General features: G+C 44.9%; 1 protein-coding gene and 1 pseudogene across 3 annotated transcripts in view; one reads left to right on the forward strand and one right to left on the reverse strand.

The window, feature by feature from the left end:
• The window catches only part of SAE1 (SUMO1 activating enzyme subunit 1), a 73,200-nt gene that overhangs the window by 28,186 nt on the left and 27,669 nt on the right, over positions 1 to 17,345 (forward strand). For all 3 annotated transcript variants that reach the window (XM_019425887.2, XM_019425888.2, XM_019425889.2), the window contains one exon: positions 6,465 to 6,570. In XM_019425887.2, coding sequence (XP_019281432.1) covers positions 6,465 to 6,570 — 106 coding nt within the window. The remainder of the gene's footprint in view (positions 1 to 6,464; positions 6,571 to 17,345) is intronic.
• LOC128777995 (glycine cleavage system H protein, mitochondrial-like) lies at positions 4,475 to 4,946 on the reverse strand (annotated as a pseudogene).

Below are 17,345 nucleotides of genomic sequence, written 5' to 3' on the forward strand. Positions count from 1 at the left end.
GAGAGAGAGAGAGAAGATAATCTCCTTGGGTAAATGTGTGATTTTTCTGGGGCGTATACTTAGGAGGGAAATTAGGGCATGTGCAGCTTCAACTTTACCAGACCTGCTAACTTACTTGCAAGTAGTTTTATCAGTTCACATTCCAGAATCAGCAGTATGTAATGGCAACATTTGGTAACTTCAGGCTCTTTTGCCACTCTGCTGAGTGTGACAGCTTTGTCTTGGATGGCGGTTGTCATTTGTTAGAATGTTTTTGAAAACTATAGACTCCCACGAGTAGGTGTGGAAATCCAGCCTAGAAATCTGTAGTTTTCAAAGTCGTTTCAAAGATTTACATTTAGCTTTACAGCCAGAGCTGTATCCCTTGTTATAGATGTTCAGGCTGCTTCTTAAAGTAAGATACGTTTACAGTCCCAAAATTGGAAGATACAGAACAAGTTGAGAAAACATGAACCTTGCTCCCCAATAATTACACATTCCTTTCAGTATTCCTTCTACTCCAGTATGTGATACAATTGGATTTCTAATTAACACACATAAACACATATGAGAAATACATAGTGATCTTATATACATATGACTTACGTGTGTATGGTCTTTGCTTTTTTTGCTCAACTTATTTTCTGTAAGCACAGGAGTGGATAGTCTGCTTTGGAGAGTGTGGTTTTAAGAGGCTGTGTTGGTTTGCTGATTTCATCTTGCCTCGGAGTGTTAAACCTGCTCCTGTTGCGTTGATGTATTTGTACTTGCCCGCTGTTTGGAGTGGCTCAGCACAGCCCTACAATTTAATGTCTGTCCAACCGTGTGGGAGAGTTCATCTTTTATATTTACTGTTGGGCTTTTTGGCAAATGAAAAGCAGGTTGGATCCTATCAGCTCACGGATTTTTATTGACAGTCTATTCTATGCAGGGCTGTGCCTTTCACTGGTCCCTGCCTCAGGAAGCTGATACCCATCTGAGGAGAGGAATAAGAGGGCTTAGCCTTAACTAGACTATCAGATTGAGATCTTTAAGACTCAGAATTGTCCGGAAAAGAAATGGATAGTGGAGGAAAGTGAGTCAGGCATTCTACCCAGAGAGATCCGTGAGCTGAGGGCATGGAGAAGTGGGAGGGGTGAGTGAGATGTGAAAGTTACCTGTTACAGTGTGTTCATTCGAGTAGTTTTGCCGCTACCTGGCAGGCACTGCTGGGTGCTTCATATGAAAGACTGTTCTTTCTCTGTAGGTGCCATTAAGCATGTTTCTCACATTGTAAATCCAGTGTCCGGTGCATAAGATGGGTACCACCGTTTGCATTTGTTGTAGTATAGATTAGGTGACATGGTTACGTTCGGTTTGGTTTGGTTTTCTAAAGTAATCTCTATACCCAACATGGGGCTCGAACTCATGATCTCTAGATCAGGAGTCGTATGCTCTACTAGCTGAGCCAGCCATGTACTCCTGTTTTTTTTTATTTTTAATTGTTACAAATGACAGTGGTAGACTGTGTGTGTGTGTGTGTGTGTGTGTGTGTGTGTGTGTTAAGATTTTATTTTTAAGTAATCTCTACCTGCAACGTGGGGCTTGTACTTACAACCCTGAGATCAAGAGTTGCACACTCTGCCGACTGAGCCAGCCAGGCGCCCCAGTGGTAGTAGACTTTGAACAGTTTGAACCAAAAAATGGGACGTTATGTTAGAGGCAGCCTGGAGTAGCACAAGAGGCATTAGAACTACTGTGACCTGAGAAGGGGAAAGACCAGGCCAGATGGGGAGACTTGGAGGCTGGAGGAATTTAGCTTTTCTATAAAGAGTCCTTCCTGCCCTTCACATGCCTCTGTTTTTAACTTTCAGATTCTTGATTCCCAGAATAAAGAATCTGGTTGGTGTGACTTGGGCCGTGTACCTACCTTTGGCCCTGTCACTTGTGGCTGGAGGGCTGGTACACATATCAGACGAGGCTACTAGGGCCCGCCTCCCCAAATACCAGGACACCCCCCTAAAAGTTGTCTGCCACAGACAGGCCTGAGAGGTAAATTCATTTGTCTGAGTTCACAAGTTACTAGCAACATTGTGAGTAGTTCTGCCCTTAGACTTGGGGAGGAAAGAGGGCCTCTGTCCCTGGCCCTAGTACTCTAGAAGGTCCCACCCTGGCCTCCTACCAGCCGTTCCCCTAGCAGAGTGAGAATTCCATGGGATTAAGGAGATATGTCCATCTGGAGTCCATCCCCCCACCCCTCTGTCCTAGACTCCCTTGTGGATACTTGGGACCCCTGGGATCTCCTGCCAAACAGTCCCAGGTTTACTTCCCAGGCTTTGGTGAGCTTCCCTGATCTGCCTTTGGAGTGCAAACCTTGCAACAATGTCCACATACCTAGGCCTGAAGGGCAGGTGTTTTAGTCAAGAAGAGTGGCCTGGGTGGCCACACCCAAGTTGCACAGCCTCTTGCCTTGTGGTGCAGAGCCAGAGGTGGGAAGAAAGGGGGAGGGGGTGAGGACCAGCTTTCTAGTGCATCTCATTCTGACATAGAACGTCCCAAGAGTGTGAGGATTCCACATTTGAACCCTGTCTTCCAGGTGGTAATGAAGAACGTCTATCTGTCAAGGCAGGAGAATACAGTGTACTTTATTTTTTTAATTGTTAGTGTGACGTATACCTAAATATGTAGTTGTGATACGGGTTTCCATTTGTACTTCTTTTTTCAATTTTTTTTTTTTTTTTTACATTTATTTTTGAGAAACAGAGTGAGACAAAGCGTGAGCGGGGGAGGGGCAGAGAAAGCAGGAGACACAGAATCTGAAGCAGGCTCCAGGCCCTGAGCAAGCAGTCAGCACAGAGCCTGATGCGGGGCTCGAACCCACGAACTGTGAGATCATGACCTGAGCCGAAGTCGGACGCTCAACCGACTGAGCCACCCAGGTGCCCCTCCATTTGTACTTTTACAAAACCTGGGCCCTGAAAGTTTAGAGGTAGGCCTGCCTGGGACTAAGACTCGGTTTTTTTTTTTTTCCTTGTTTGTCATACTGTGACCTAACAAATTAGTGAATTCTTAGCCAAGTAAACTACAAAAATTCCGAATTAAAATCTAGGTAGTTTATGAAACCTAGTGAGAGTTTATGTCATCATTGTGATGGTGTTCCCAGACTGCGGCTGGCTTTATTGTTTTGTAAGACTTAGGAAGGATCTGGCAGTCTGTATCAGGCAATAAATGTCAGCTGATTATTTGACTTGACTTTTGAGGTCAAACAGACCCACTGACCAAAAGGTTTGAGGTCAGGACAAATATTTGTATACTAACTTTTACGGTGGGTTTAAACCCCAAAAGAGTATTTATGGGGGAAGCAGAAATCCACCTTAAAAACTGACTGTTTCAGGGGTGCCTGGGTGGCTCAGTCGGTGAGCCTTTGACTTCGTCTCTGACTTTGGATCAGGTCATCATCTCGCGATTCATGAGTTAGAGCCCTGCATCAGGCTCTCTGCTGTCAGCACAGATGCCTTGGATCCTCCCCCCGCCCCCCCACCTTGTACATGCTCTCTCTAGCTCTCTCTCTCAAAAATAAACATTAAAAAAACATTTTTAAAAACCTGACTGTTTCATCTTCACTAGCTATTTGAACTTTCATCTGTCAATTCCATTTTGATCCTTAGCAGACCGTGCAGCTGCCTGGGAGCAGTTAGATCTTGGTTCACTTAGCCTTCTAAATTACGCTGTGTCTCTTTTCCGTTTTAAATATCTGGGGTGTGGTGTGTATATGTAGTGAGAAAAGGAAGGAGAAAAAGAGACCTACACCTCTGGAAGTTTGAAATTACTTGTATATGCACATACCATCTCAAACTTTATAATAGTAGTTAGTACTGAGAACCATTTTTTTCTGAACGATTTGAGAATAAGGAAGGGGTCCATCCATCACTCTGAACTACTTCAGTTTGTATTTTCTCAAACAAGGCATTCTCCATAGAGAAATCAAACCAAACTTCAAAATCAGAAAATTCAAATGGATACATCACTACCATCTACCGCAGACCCATTTCAGCTGTTACCAGTTGTTCCAATAATGTCCTTAATGACAGAAGGATCCAGTTCAGGATCATGCATTTTTCTGGATTTTCATGATGCTTTTGAAGATTACAAGGCAGTTATTTTGTAAAAATTTAAAATGTGCCTTAGTTTGGCTGTGTCTGATGTTCTCTCATGATTAGATTCTAGCTACACACCTTGGGCAGACACACCAGAGTGTGGGTGCCTCTCATCCCGTCCTGTGGTCTGGTGCTGGCTTCCACATGCTCCTTTACTGGCAGTGTTAACTTTGATTTCAGAGTAGGATTATTCAAGGTAGATTTCTCCTTTGAAGACAATTCCTCTCTGCCCTGTGCAATAATATGTAATTTTCAGAGAGGTATTTTGAAAATACGTAAGTACCGTATACTTCATCAAACTTTGTTAATTGCTTTTATTTTATTTTTGTTTCATGCTAGTCAATTTAGGGGTTCCATTTTTATTCCTCAGATTTTATGTATTTCTCCTATGCTTCTTCACTCGCTAATTCATCCAGTTCTGAAGGATTCTTGAATGTTATCTTGATCGGCCAACCATCCTCATAAGAAGGTTTGTTGACAAGTCCTGGGTTTTCTGCAAGAGCTTCATTAATTTCAGTTACTTCTGATAGAGGGGAGTAGACATCACTAGCAGCTTTCACATTTTCCAAAGCACCAAACTCATCTTATGTGTTCGATTTTGTCCCAACTTCAGGCAGACTACAGTTCTGTGCAAAATTGCTGATTCCCACTGTTCAGATACCGTTTTCTCTTCTTTTCAAATACCATTCGTGTTTGTCTGAGTTTACGCAGGGAGAGTGGAGCAGAGCCCATGCCCACCCTCAGCCCCCAGGGTCACGGCAGGCAGGGTGTGGAGGGCACCGAGGGTGCAAAAGCGGAAGGCCGTGTGCTCCGTACCGCTCATAGTGCCATGTTCGCAGGGGTGTGGGGGTCACAGTAATAGTTAATTTTAGATTTATGACTAATGAATTCTAGTTTATTTAAGTTTATTTATGTTGGCTCCTGTTTCCTCTCGATACCTCCCCGTCATTCTTTGCGCGCTGCCTTATTCTAGGCACAGTAGTACATGGGCTCCGCCCCAGCTTCAAAATCAGCCATGTTTCCAAAGAGAACTATTTCTCTGGTGGGGGTTAGAAACCATCTGGCTATTATGTGTTCTCACTGCTGTCAGGGCATCGTCGCTTTGATACCTTGTCCATGGACATAGATAGCTCTGTCAAACTTTGGTTTGTGAGCATGACTAATTCCAGAAACGTGGTTGTAATCCAAAACACTTGTATATCAAAGCAAATCCGAAGAACCATTGGCTCAGCTGTGATCATGTGACTTTCAATGGCACAGACTACTCGTGTTGCAAGACATCACTCGTTTATCAAGTTAAAATTTATTAGAAATGTTTGCTTGTCTTGTGGAACATTCGCAGAACAGCTTATTTGCAATCCAGAGTTTTACTATATTTGTGTGTGTACACAGACACGCTTGCATCTACGTTTACTTTCTTGTCTATATATATATGTTGAAAATGAGTTCACACCAGTAGCCCACCACAGGCTTTACTCTCGTTTTTTCCCTTTGCACAATTAGGACTGTCTTCTCTGACAGTGAGAACCCTGGGTTTCCCGTATGTTCACTTGTTGCATAAGTCCTTGGGGGGAGTCAGTCTCCCAGTGCCGTCCCTCCTACGTTGCTCTGTTCTATCCCTATCAGGCCACTCAGCCCCTCCACTCACACTCTGTTCCCTACCCTTCCTTAGTCCCAGCCCTTGGCTTTTGGACTGAATGATTTAGGAAAGTAAAAGGAAAACCACTTTCTTACTCATATTTAATTGTTTATATGTATTTTAAAATAGAACTCTGTGATGGCAGTTTTCAAGATCATTTCATTTAGCATAATAGGTTTCAGCCATGCTTCCTTCTACCACAGGGCTTTTGCAAATGCCTTTCCATTCCCACAGCCTGGCGCTTTCGTTCCATAACCCTTACTTGTTTTTCTGCTTTGTATTTTGCTTGTATTTATTGGTATCGTTATCATCAAATCATTTTTCTACTGAGACCTATTTAATTTTTCTTTTGACCGTTAGAATGTTTTCCTGAATATTTTTAGGCACACACACTTGCTTACTCATGCAGGTATGTCTGAAGTGTGAACACAGGATTCAGGAGAGCCAGAGTGGAACTGGGTCTTTTAGCTTTGCTCTGACCTCTTTCAAGTGCAGGGAGTATGTGTCACTCATTGCTGTGTCCCCAGTGCCCAGAGGAGCCACACGGTAAGTGCTTAATAAATGTTTATTTGATTTGAGTGGTCCTCAGCTTCCTTTAACAAACAGTAAACCTTGAATAATCACATTTCTCCTAGAAGGTGAAGAGCTACTGCCTTGTAATTTAAAGCCAACATTTTTTCTTCCTAACCAGTTCTGCCTTTTTTCAACAGAAAGTGGTCTTCTGCTCCGTGAAGGAAGCGCTGGAGGTGGACTGGAGCAGTGAGAAAGCGAAGGCCGCTCTGAAGCGCACAGCTTCCGATTACTTTCTCCTTCAAGGTGAGGGCTTAGAGCAGGGCTTCCGGATGAGCGCCATGTGCTCGGATTGCTGCGGCTTTGGCTGTATGGTCCAAGGGATTTCTTGGTGTTTGCCCCAAGTCGAGCTCCTCACAAGCTGGTTCTCAGTGTCCCCCCCCCTCCCCCGAGAACATCCAGGTGGATGGAGATGAGGCCCCTCACTGAGCTCTGCGTAACCCTGACCCATTCTCAGGGAGACTGAGGTCGACCTGTCGTTTGTATTTGTAAAGTTTGCAGAAATGTAATTTTGGGCGCAGTGGACAGTCTTCAGCCTTCCTTTCTCCAGGGCTGGGTAAGGAGCCACATCCCCACCTCCTTCCTTCTAGTTGTCTGCGCAGACTCCGGGAACACCTCCTACCCCATATCAGGACAGATGTGGCTGTTTGTGATAGCTACACAAAACCAGGCGCTGTGTATATAGATTGAAATGGAAATACGTAAAACTGTATAAAACTTCTTAATAAACTGAAGATTGGAGGAGGCTAAGGTTTATATCTTCATTAGCTAGGAAGAAAGCTTTTCCCATATTATCAGTGGTGTTCGCCAGATCGGGGTTGGGAAGAACTAGTTCAGAGCACTTAGTATCCATTTGTGTAGAAATCATCCAGTGGGTTAGGTGGGAATGAGTCTTACGCACGTGAGTCTGCTAGGACTCAGAAAACACCTCCTTCCCTGGACTGGGACAGAGCAGCAAGCGAGGGAATGCCCTCTCCAGTCCAGGGTTCAGCATGAGCTTGGGGCCTGTGCCATCGGGAGAAGCTGATCACTCAGTGCCTGGCACTTCGAGAGCCCTCAGTAAACAGTGGCCATTAGTTTGCAGAGCCTTGGGGTATAGCCTGAGCGGTTCTGGCTGCGGCTTATAAAAGCGGTCGTCTGGTATTTGAGCTTACCAAAATCGGGTGATACTCAGCTGAGGGCAGTTTTGCCCGCCAGGGGGCATTAGCAGTGTCCAGGCGATTTTGGTTGCTCGGGCTGGGGGCAGGTGGGGTGGGGAGAGGGCAGGCATGTTGCTAAATATCCATGGTGCAGGACAGCCCCCGATGAACAAGGTTATCCAGCCGCTAGCGTCAGTAGCGCCATGGTGAGAACGTGATCTAGCCCTTTGCAGCTTCTAGAGTATTTTCTCCTCCCATCTCCTCATCACAGCACCCTTGTGAGGTAGACAGGGTGGGAGTTCTCCCCAGCTTGGTCTCTTGAGGTGAGGAAACAGAGACCTAGAAAGGCTCCGTGTTTTATCTAAGAGGATGCCGGTTGGCGGTGACAAGGGAGGTAGGACCCTGACACCTAATACCGTGTGAGACCCGTGAGAGCTGCAGCCCGGCTCCATTCTGAGTGCTTCTAGATAGGAGCTTATGGGACCCTCGCCACACTCGTGTGAAACAGCTGCCGGTCCCCGCGTACAGCTGTTGTAAAAGGCACGGACCGATGAAGGCCCAGACCTGCAGTCATCCCTGCCCTTGGGAGGCCGTCACTGAGGCGGGAAGGCAGAACTAGTAACCTGGAAACGGTGTGGGGGGAAAGTCTGTATTTAATCCGGGCGCTGCTGGCCTTCACCGTCAGAAGTTACAAGGGGCGGGGGGAATAGAGCATCGCGAGGAAGGAGCTGTCGTTTTAGTGCTGTGACCTCTACGGCAGGCAGTGGTGCACGGTTGTTCAGAACAGATCTGGTTTCTCAGTCCTGGTTTTGTCATTGTTTTTGGTGGCTGATAGCCACGGAGTTAGATTCCCTGAAGCTCACTCAAGTTCACCTCTGACCTTGGGGGTGTTAATAGCACTTGCCTCATGGGATTTTTGTGAGGCTTGTATACCGGCAAAAGGCTCCACGCAAAGCGAGGAAGTCTTAGAGACCTGCGTTGTCTGTGAAGTTGGGGGCTTTGGTTTTGTTTTGGGGTTTTTGTTTTTGGCATGAGTACTTTGCAACTGCGGAGAAGTTTTGGGATTGACTCAGTTTCCCTTAATTCCATACTTGAGTCGCTATTCCCACTGGATTTTAATTTTCTGCCTGTGACACTTTGTTGGGTAATACATCCCCTGTGTTTGTTTACTTCTCTCTTCTAAGTGGTACTAGTTACGTTTTCGGTTTCAAGGTTCAGGGCTTTGGATTTGAACGACGTCCATTAGTTAACAGTCACAGACACTTTTTTACTGTAGTAAGAAACATACCATACAGTGTGCTATCTTAATCTTTTTCCCATGTACAGTTCTGTAACGGTCATAGAATTCTAGAAGGAGGCGGGCCCACATCGCCTCCAGGCCAGGAATGACAGGTGTGGGCTTGCCACTCCTCCCTCTGCCCGCCTCACCTGTGGCAGACGTGGCTGTGAAGGACCCTCATCGTCGGCCAGCGAGTCCAGATTGTCAGACCAGTTTCCCTGAGCCTCAGAACCCTTGCAGTGAGTGACACGAGAGGGGAAGGGAGTCTCCGTCACTGTAGAACAAATTAGTGGTGTAGTGTGGGTTTCACACCCACGTCTCCGGACTCTTCAGGGGCTGGTGCCTTCACCCCCCCACCCTGTGCCCTTCCTGGCTGTTTTTGGAGATCCGCCACAACCTTTCCTGGGCTTTTCTCTCTGCAGCAGATGACAGGTTCTGACCTTTCGTGTGTGGTGTCCTGCACGCATCCCTGCTGATGTGTTCACTTGGTCTCCGGGCTCTGCTGTATCTTTGCAGAAGGGCTGCAACTGGAGCCACAGGGCGTGCTCCAGGTGCAGTGAGCTCGAGGGCCAATTTGGCTTCTGGGAGCTTCTCCGAGAATGCATACTTGATTAACACCCTCCGCTGCCTACTGGACTAAAGTCCTGGAAGTAGAGGGAAATGGCCCTTGTGACCTGGTTACGCCAGCAGCTTAGAACCCTCCGCCTGTAGGTATGGACCTGACTCTGTGAGTGTATCATCTTCATCTTACATCCAAAGAAATCTTTGGATTTTTTAGAAGTGTTTATTTTAGAGAGAGAGCATGAGCAGGGAAGGGGCAGAGAGGGAGGGACAGGATCCGAAGCGAGCTCTGTGTTGACAGCAGAGAGCCCGGTGCGGGGCTTGAACTCACAAACCATGAGACTATGACCTGAGCTGAAGTCAGACGTTTTAACTGACTGAGCCACGCAGGTGCCCCTTCTTTCAGTTTTTCTGCCCAGCCATTCATGTAGCTGTGAAAGTGTCCTGTAATTTGACCTCACTGGATTCACGCAGCAGAGCGCACCAGCTCCTACGTGGGAAGTTTCCTTCTGCCAAATATACTTGCCATCAACTGTCTTTGTAACCTTGGGCAAATAACTTGCCTCTCTAGGACTTTGTCCCCTCACTTATAAGATGATAAGACTAAGTTGGCGAGCCTGTCGCTAAAATCTTTTCTCAGTCTAAATAATCAGTGTATCCAATAAAATACGAACTTCTTGTGGCTTGTATTTCTGTTTATTATTTTTATACTTTTGATTAATAACTTTTTTATTTTTTATTTTGGAATAGTGTCACATTTATTTATTTTTTAAAAATTTTTCTTTAGTTTTGAGAGAGAGAGAGCGAGTGTGAGCGGGGGAGGAGCAGAGAGAGAGGGAGACACAGAATCCAAAGCAGGCTCCAGGCTCTGAGCTGTCAGCACAGAGCCCGACGTGGGGCTGGACTCATGGACCGCAAGATCATGACCTGAGCTGAAGTCAGCCGCTTAACAGACTGAGTCAATCAGGAGCCCCTTAATTAACAACTTTATTGACCTATGATTTATACCAGAATATTTACTTATTCTAAGTGTGCTTCTTTTAAAAGAGTTCTAGAAATCATTTCATTAATTCAAACAGAATATCCTCCAGGTAGTCCTGAAGTTCACTTTTAACTAGAATCATTATTTTTGCCCAGTCTGTTTTGATTGCTAACCATAGCAATAAAAGCACAGCCCGAATAGAGGCTGATGGTCTCGTGTCATGGAAAAAGCACAGACTTTGGGGACTACCAGAGCTGAGCTCAGATCACAGCTCCGCGCCTAGCTCAGCTGGCTTAACCTTTGGTACGTGAGCTTCCAATCTAGGTTACTGACTTGGGCTTAAGGGAGCTAAGGGATAAATAACCCTGCCTTTCCTCAGCTCTAAGAAAGGTAATGAGATGGTGAATGGGAGAGGTGAGTGTCAGGGGCACGACTTCTATACTATTTAATATTCTCTTTTGACTCTTCTTCAGAATATTTTCTGATCAGATATTGAGGAGGACTGAGATTTTTTTTTTAATTTTAACTGGTTTTACTTTTTATTTTTTAAAATTTACATCCAAATTAGTTAGCATCTAGTGCAACACTGATTTCAGGAGTGGATTCCTTAGTGCCCCTTCCCCATTTAGCCCATCCCCCCTCCCACAATCCCTCCAGTAACCCTCAGTTTGTTCTCTATATTTAAGAGTCTCTTATGTTCTGTCTCCCTCCCTGTTTTTATATTATTTTTGCCTCCCTTCCCCTATGTTCATCTGTTTTGCATCTTAAAGTCCTCATAGGAGTGAAATCATATATTTGTCTTTTCTCTTGTCTATTCGCTTAGCATGATACCCTCCAGTTCCATCCACGTAGTTGCAAATGGCAAGATTTCATTCTCTTTGATTGCCGAGTAACACTCCGCTGTATATATGTATACCACATCTTCTTTATCCGTTCATCCATCGATGGACGTTTGGGCTCTTTCCATACTTGGGCTATTGTTGATAGCGCTGCTATAAACATTGGGGTGCATGTGCCCCTTTGAAACCGCATACGTAGTAGTGCAATTGGTGGGTCATAGGGTAGTTCTATTTTTAGTTTTTTGACGAGTCTCCATACTGTTTTCCCAGAGTGGCTGCACCAGCTTGCATTCCCAGAGAAGATTTTTGTGTTTTTTTTTTTAATTTTGTTTTTAATGTTTACTTATTTTTGAGAGAGAAAGAGAGAAAGACAGAGCACGAGCAGAGGGAGGGAGACACAGAATCCAAAGCAGGCTCCAGGCTCTGAGCTGTCAGCACAGAGCCTGATGTGGGGCTTGAACTCACCATGAGATCATGACTTGAGCTGAAGTCGGATGCTTAACTGACCCAGCCACCCAGGCACCCCAGCTGTTTGTTTTTTTTAAGTCAAGGTTTGTATACCTGAAATTGATGTAATTCTAAAATGGCCTTGCTTTTGTTTTATAAAGTCAAACAGTGTTAACATTTGACTTCAGGGTGTGGGATGGCCTTGGGGAATATCCAGGTGAACGGTCAACTTTCTAGACACTACTGTGGTTTTCATGTGGCATGTGAGAGTGGTTATTGTGCATTTCACTACTTGCTGCCTTGCCTGGCACCATGCTGAGCATCTGACATATTGTCTTCCATTATCATGACATCCTTTGAAGTGTGGTTGTTGTCCCGCTTTGTTGAAAGAGACCAAGGTTGAGCATGGCTGTGATTTGCTCAGGCATATGCTGGGTTTTATAGACAGAACCAGGATTGAGACCATGAGGTCTGTTTGACCCATGGACTCTGCTCTTCACATCTGTTATATGCACCTCTAAGTGATTTCGTTACCTTTCAGATCAGGAGCTCTGCCTTTTAGGGAAATAGGATGGCCACTACAGTACAAAAAACCCTGGTTCAAGTATATATTAGGCACAGAGGTGCTCTGAATTCTGACCCAGATAGTTTTCTTCCTTCCCTAAAAAACACTTGAGTTTTATTTTTGTTGGGAATAATATCAGAGTAAGCAATTTTCAGAGAATTCCCAGTGATGTAAAAAAGTAAGTTTTCTTCATTAAGCCCTCCCCATTTCCACACCTCTTCCAATTTGTCAGGGAAACTACTAAGAATGTGTTGCCTGTCTTCTTGCAAAATGATTAACAGTTACAATCACGCATGTGTGTATGTAACCAAACTTTTCAACGCTGTCGGGCAGCTTGTTTTTTTTCACCGGATGGCCTTACATGATCTGGAGAGATCTTGGAGCATATATAGAGTGACCTCACATGTCTTGTTGGCTGCATGATGTGTAGTGTTCCTTTGGGTGTACCATTGTTTGTGACCAGTTTCATCTTAAAAGGCCATGTAGGTTGTTTTCAGTTTTTCCTAGGCCTTGGAATTTGTTCCTGAAAGCCTTTCTAGGATGGTGTCTTACACATCTCATGAAACCTTAGGAGTTCCTAATGAGGATGGAGTGTTTGCTTGGCTATGATGTACACCTGAGAAGACCTCACAGGGAACCTGACTTTGTGTCCCCATTGTCCTGTGGAGCATATAGTAGGTGTTCCATAAAGAAATATTTTTTTGCCCTAGTGACTGACTCGGGCTCCTCTGGTCATTTGCTCCCCTCTAGAGGGAGAAGGGCCTGCCTGCTGATGTCCCTGGAGGACCATCTTGCCAGCCTGCTCCTCTAGGCACCCATCAGACTCTTGATTCCCACGTCGCCCTGGCCTGCCCCTCACACGGAGGAGTTTCTTACCACCCCATTCACAACAGCCTCTGATGAAGCAGCTGCCCTGGGGTGTGTGTGTGTGTGTATGTGTGTGTGTGTGTGTGTTTGCCTCGTTTGGGTGTCGAGTGTTTTTCCAGTTTACTTCATAAGACAGTGGCCAGACTGCATGCTTCCTGCTGCATTTTTCCACTATCTTGAGAGTTGGCCTCACCATCTGTGAGCAAAAGGTCTCATCTTTTTATTATTCTCCCATGGCATGTTGCAAAACATTAAGCGTGAGCTGGTTTCCTGTGGCAAAAAGTTGACTTTGATTTGTTCTTTTTGAGGTTACTGTGAGTTTATCATAACAGGAGTGCTAAAAATATCAGGTCTAGTATGGAAACAGCATTCACGTACCAGCATGAACCAATACCATGCAGGTTTAGCCCAAAGCAGGAAGAAATGGCCTTCATCACAAGATGAGAATTACTTAGCAGAGAATCCTTGGCAATCTGAACTTTCTTAGTCTCTGTTCTGATGAGTTGTGGAAAAGTACGTAGGCCATTTTTGAGCCATAGAATTAAAGCTGAAAATAATCTTAACCAAACATTGTTTGAGCACCTGCTATGTGCCAGATCCTGTGCCTGGGAATCCTCATCAGATCCTTGCCAGTGGAAAAGAGAAGCATAAACAGTTCTCCTCCTCTTGAGGAGAGCTGTACCAGAGCCGTGGAGATGGCGGTCGTGTCGTGCTATTCTGTTCTCCAGCCTGTGTGAATTACTCCGTAATAAACTGCCACGGAGCTCAGGGAACTGGGGGTCTGGCCGTCTTTGGGGAGCTGGAAAGTCTTCACAGAGGATGAGACATCTGAGCTGGCTTTTAAAGACGAGGGGGGCGGGGCACCTGGATGACTCAGGCTGGTTGAATGTCCGACTTTGGTTCAGGTCATGATCTCACTATTCCTGAGTTCGAGCCCCGCGTCGGGCTCGGTGCTGACAGCTCAGAGCCTGGAGCCTGCTTCCGATTCTTTGTCTCCTTTTCTCTCTGCCCACCCCCACTCATACTCTGTATCTTTCTCTCTCAAAAATAAATAAGCATTAGAAAAAAAATTTTAAAGAAAAAGAAGGGATTTGCTAGGGGCTGAAGAGAGGCAAGAATATAGCAGGTGGACGAGCAGTCTCTGCACCAGGTCGCTGGCGCCAAGACCATGGTGTAGCGAGGCTGGAGCTCGCCGGGAGCTGGCTGGAGGGAAGGTCATCAGGGCCCTGCTTTTCAGCCTTTAATTCTCTCTCTCTCTCTCTCTTTTTGTTAAGATTGGATTTTTAAGTGATCTTTACACCCAGTGTGGGGCTTGAACTCACAACCCCAAGATCAAGAGCCACACGCTCTTTTCAGCTGAGCCAGTCAGGCGCCCCCAGGCTTTTATTCTTAATAGCAAGTCATTCCCCAACTGGTAGGATGTCAGAATCCCTTGGGGAACATTTGAAAAATACAGATACCCAAGTTCTAGCTCAGATTTAGGGGATGGAAGTAACTAGGTGAGGCTGGCATCTCTGCATGTTTGTGCAGCCCCCCGGTTTCTGAAGGCTCAGCCAGTTAGAGGGACACTGCCACAGAGAAGGCCATCCCGTGTCCTGTGTCACAGCTTTGGGTCACTCGTTGTGTTCTTACTTTACAACATAGTAAGTATTTATTTTGAATGGGGCCATTACTACACTGAGGCAGGAAAAAAGGAACTAACCCAGGTAGTTTTTGAATATATACTCTCAGACTGAAGAAAAAAGAACTATAAACAAATATTGGACTCAAGTTAGTTGGTTTGTTTTTCACAGTGGTATATGGGTTAGCACTTCTGAAACTAGTTAGTTCTAGAATGGAGCAAATTGGTAAATACATTGTGAATGATGAGAATCAGGTTTTTTTATTGCCAGAAAAGGGAGTTCCTAGAAGTATGGAAGGTGGGAGAGTCTAGGAAAAGCCCTGTGGGATCAGATGGGAATCGGAGTCACCAGGTAAACTCTGGTTTTTCTGTGTAGATACACAAATAGACATGTGTATGTATGTGTCTTCACGTGATATGTATGTATTTCCTAGTTCTGTTTGCTGAGAGGGCTGAGAAGCAAAGACACTCTGGTAGCAAGCCGTGAATACGCCTCGTGCCCAGACCCTGATTGTTGATCTCCCAAGATCTGAGCTCAGAGAAATGGCTGTTTCTGGGGCTTGGGTTGGAAAATTACAGGTGAGCTGGGAACATTCTATGCCAGAAAGTAAGGAAGCACTCAAAGAATGACAGGTCATGTCAAGGACACAGGAGTCAACTTGAAGGGGCTCCTCCTGGTGAAATCTGGGAAAGTTGGAGGATCAAGTAAACAAAAGATTATAATCCTTAAATAAATTAATTTAAAAAATAAAAATAAAAGAATATGGGTCAAAGAAACATTATAACCCACAGAATAAAAAAGAGTCCATGAATCTTGTTGATACTTAAGTGAATAAGTAAATAGATGGGGGGAGGGGAAAGTTCTCCCCCCACCCCCCCACCATAGAAGAATAAAGCAAAATCTGTATATGACCATGACCGTAGTAGTAAAAATTGTCTCCGTCAAGAATCCTTGATGGATGCTAAAACTAATGGGAAGGTTTGCTGTGAAACAGAAGCGGTATCTCTTCCCAAGGTAGTTTTTATTTTATTTTTTTTTTTGATGTTTGTTTATTTTGAGAGAGAGTGCACAAGCGGTGTAGGGGCAGAGAGAATCTCAAGCAGGCTGTGCGCTGTCAGCGCGAAGCCCAGTGCCGAGCTCCGTCTCATAAACCCTGAGATCATGACCTGAGCTGAAATCAAGAGTCAGATGCTTAACTGACTGAGTTGCCACCCAAGTGCTGCCACCCCCCAAGTTAGTTTTTAACTAATTGCGGAGAGAGACTTTAGAGAGCCCTGGCAGATTGTATCTCAACCAAGAGATCAAAGCCGATGCTCCAGAAATGGGACAGATAGAGCTCATGCCTCCTGAGAGGATGCACTGAGAAGGACACAGCAGCAGTCCGAACTCCCTGTCCAAAGTGGGTGATGTGAGTCTGATTATGAGGAAACCTCAGACAAACTCTGATGGAAGAATATTGTACAAAGTAAATGGCTTGTACTCTTCCAGGTGTCACTAAGGACCGAAGAATTCTCGTTCCAGATTAAAGGGGAAGAGAGAGCCTGGTTAACTAAATGGAATGTAGGATTCTGGATTAGATTGGAAAGCGGGAGAGTTTTCTTTCCTTTTGCTCTCAAGGACATTAGTGAGACAGTTGGTAAAATTTGAAAAAGATGTGTAGGTTAGATAATATCCTGTCAAGGTTAATTTCCTAGTTTGCCTAATTGTTTTGTGGTGATGTCGGAGAATGTTCTTGTTTTTAGGAAATACGCTCTGAAGTATTTAGGGCTAAATGCCAGATCATTCAGGAAAATAGAAGTATGTATAGATATAAAGAAATACTGATAAACATGGAAGAATGTTAACATTTGGGGAATCTAGTGAAGTTATACAGGAATTCTGTCTAGTTTTTCTGTATGTCAAAAAAGTATTTCAAAAGCTAAAAATAATGAAAAGCGAGAACAATCTCCAAAAGAACTAATTCTCAGCACCTGGAATTATGTTAATATTTTATAGCTAATGAGTAATCATTGCAACGGGCTTTTTGATCTGTGCTGTGTCCGTAGAATGACGTGTTTAAGTAAGTACATCCTCATCATCTCTTCAAATGGTGGGGAGATCTGTATCTGTTATTTTCTGTGTGCAGTTCCTCTGGAAAAGAGCCATATAGATGCCCTAGATTTTCAGGGGTGCCGAGAGACCCTTGCTGGGAGAGAAATACCGCTTATCACCGGTGAGAACAGCAAAGCCTTGGTGAATCAGGCAGGAGATGCTGTGCAAGGCTGGGATGGCCTCCATTTATGGGCCTTTGCTCCGCAAAAAAGAATTTCTCCTCTGTCAAGCAGGAGTGGTAGGCAGACTTCAGGGGGTGTATTTACATGTAAACAGTTCACACTCCAAGCAAGCCTTTAAGTTCTGTCTGGAGCTGGGCAGGACCTTATTAAAAAATACAAATGGTAGCCTGAGGACAAGTACTAGGCGGGGCTAAAGGCATAGATCTAGATGGTGGCCTCTGCAAGTCATTTCCCCCTACTGACCCTCATTGTTGGTTGTGGGCTGGATTAAAGATGAGGTGTCCCAACATGCTGTCTGTGTGTACACAGAATGAATCTGTTGGAAACCAGTGCTCCAAATTGAGCTGTAAGTTTTATTCCAACCTATTTGCTGTATTCTCTTCTGCGGAGCTTTTGTCAAGTTCAAATGCTTGATTGGTGGCTCCTTTCACCTAAAGCCCCAGACAA

Source organism: Panthera pardus, unplaced genomic scaffold, assembly GCF_024362965.1.
Source record: "Panthera pardus isolate Hobbes unplaced genomic scaffold, ASM2436296v1 HiC_scaffold_18, whole genome shotgun sequence".
Classification (NCBI taxonomy): domain Eukaryota; kingdom Metazoa; phylum Chordata; class Mammalia; order Carnivora; family Felidae; genus Panthera; species Panthera pardus.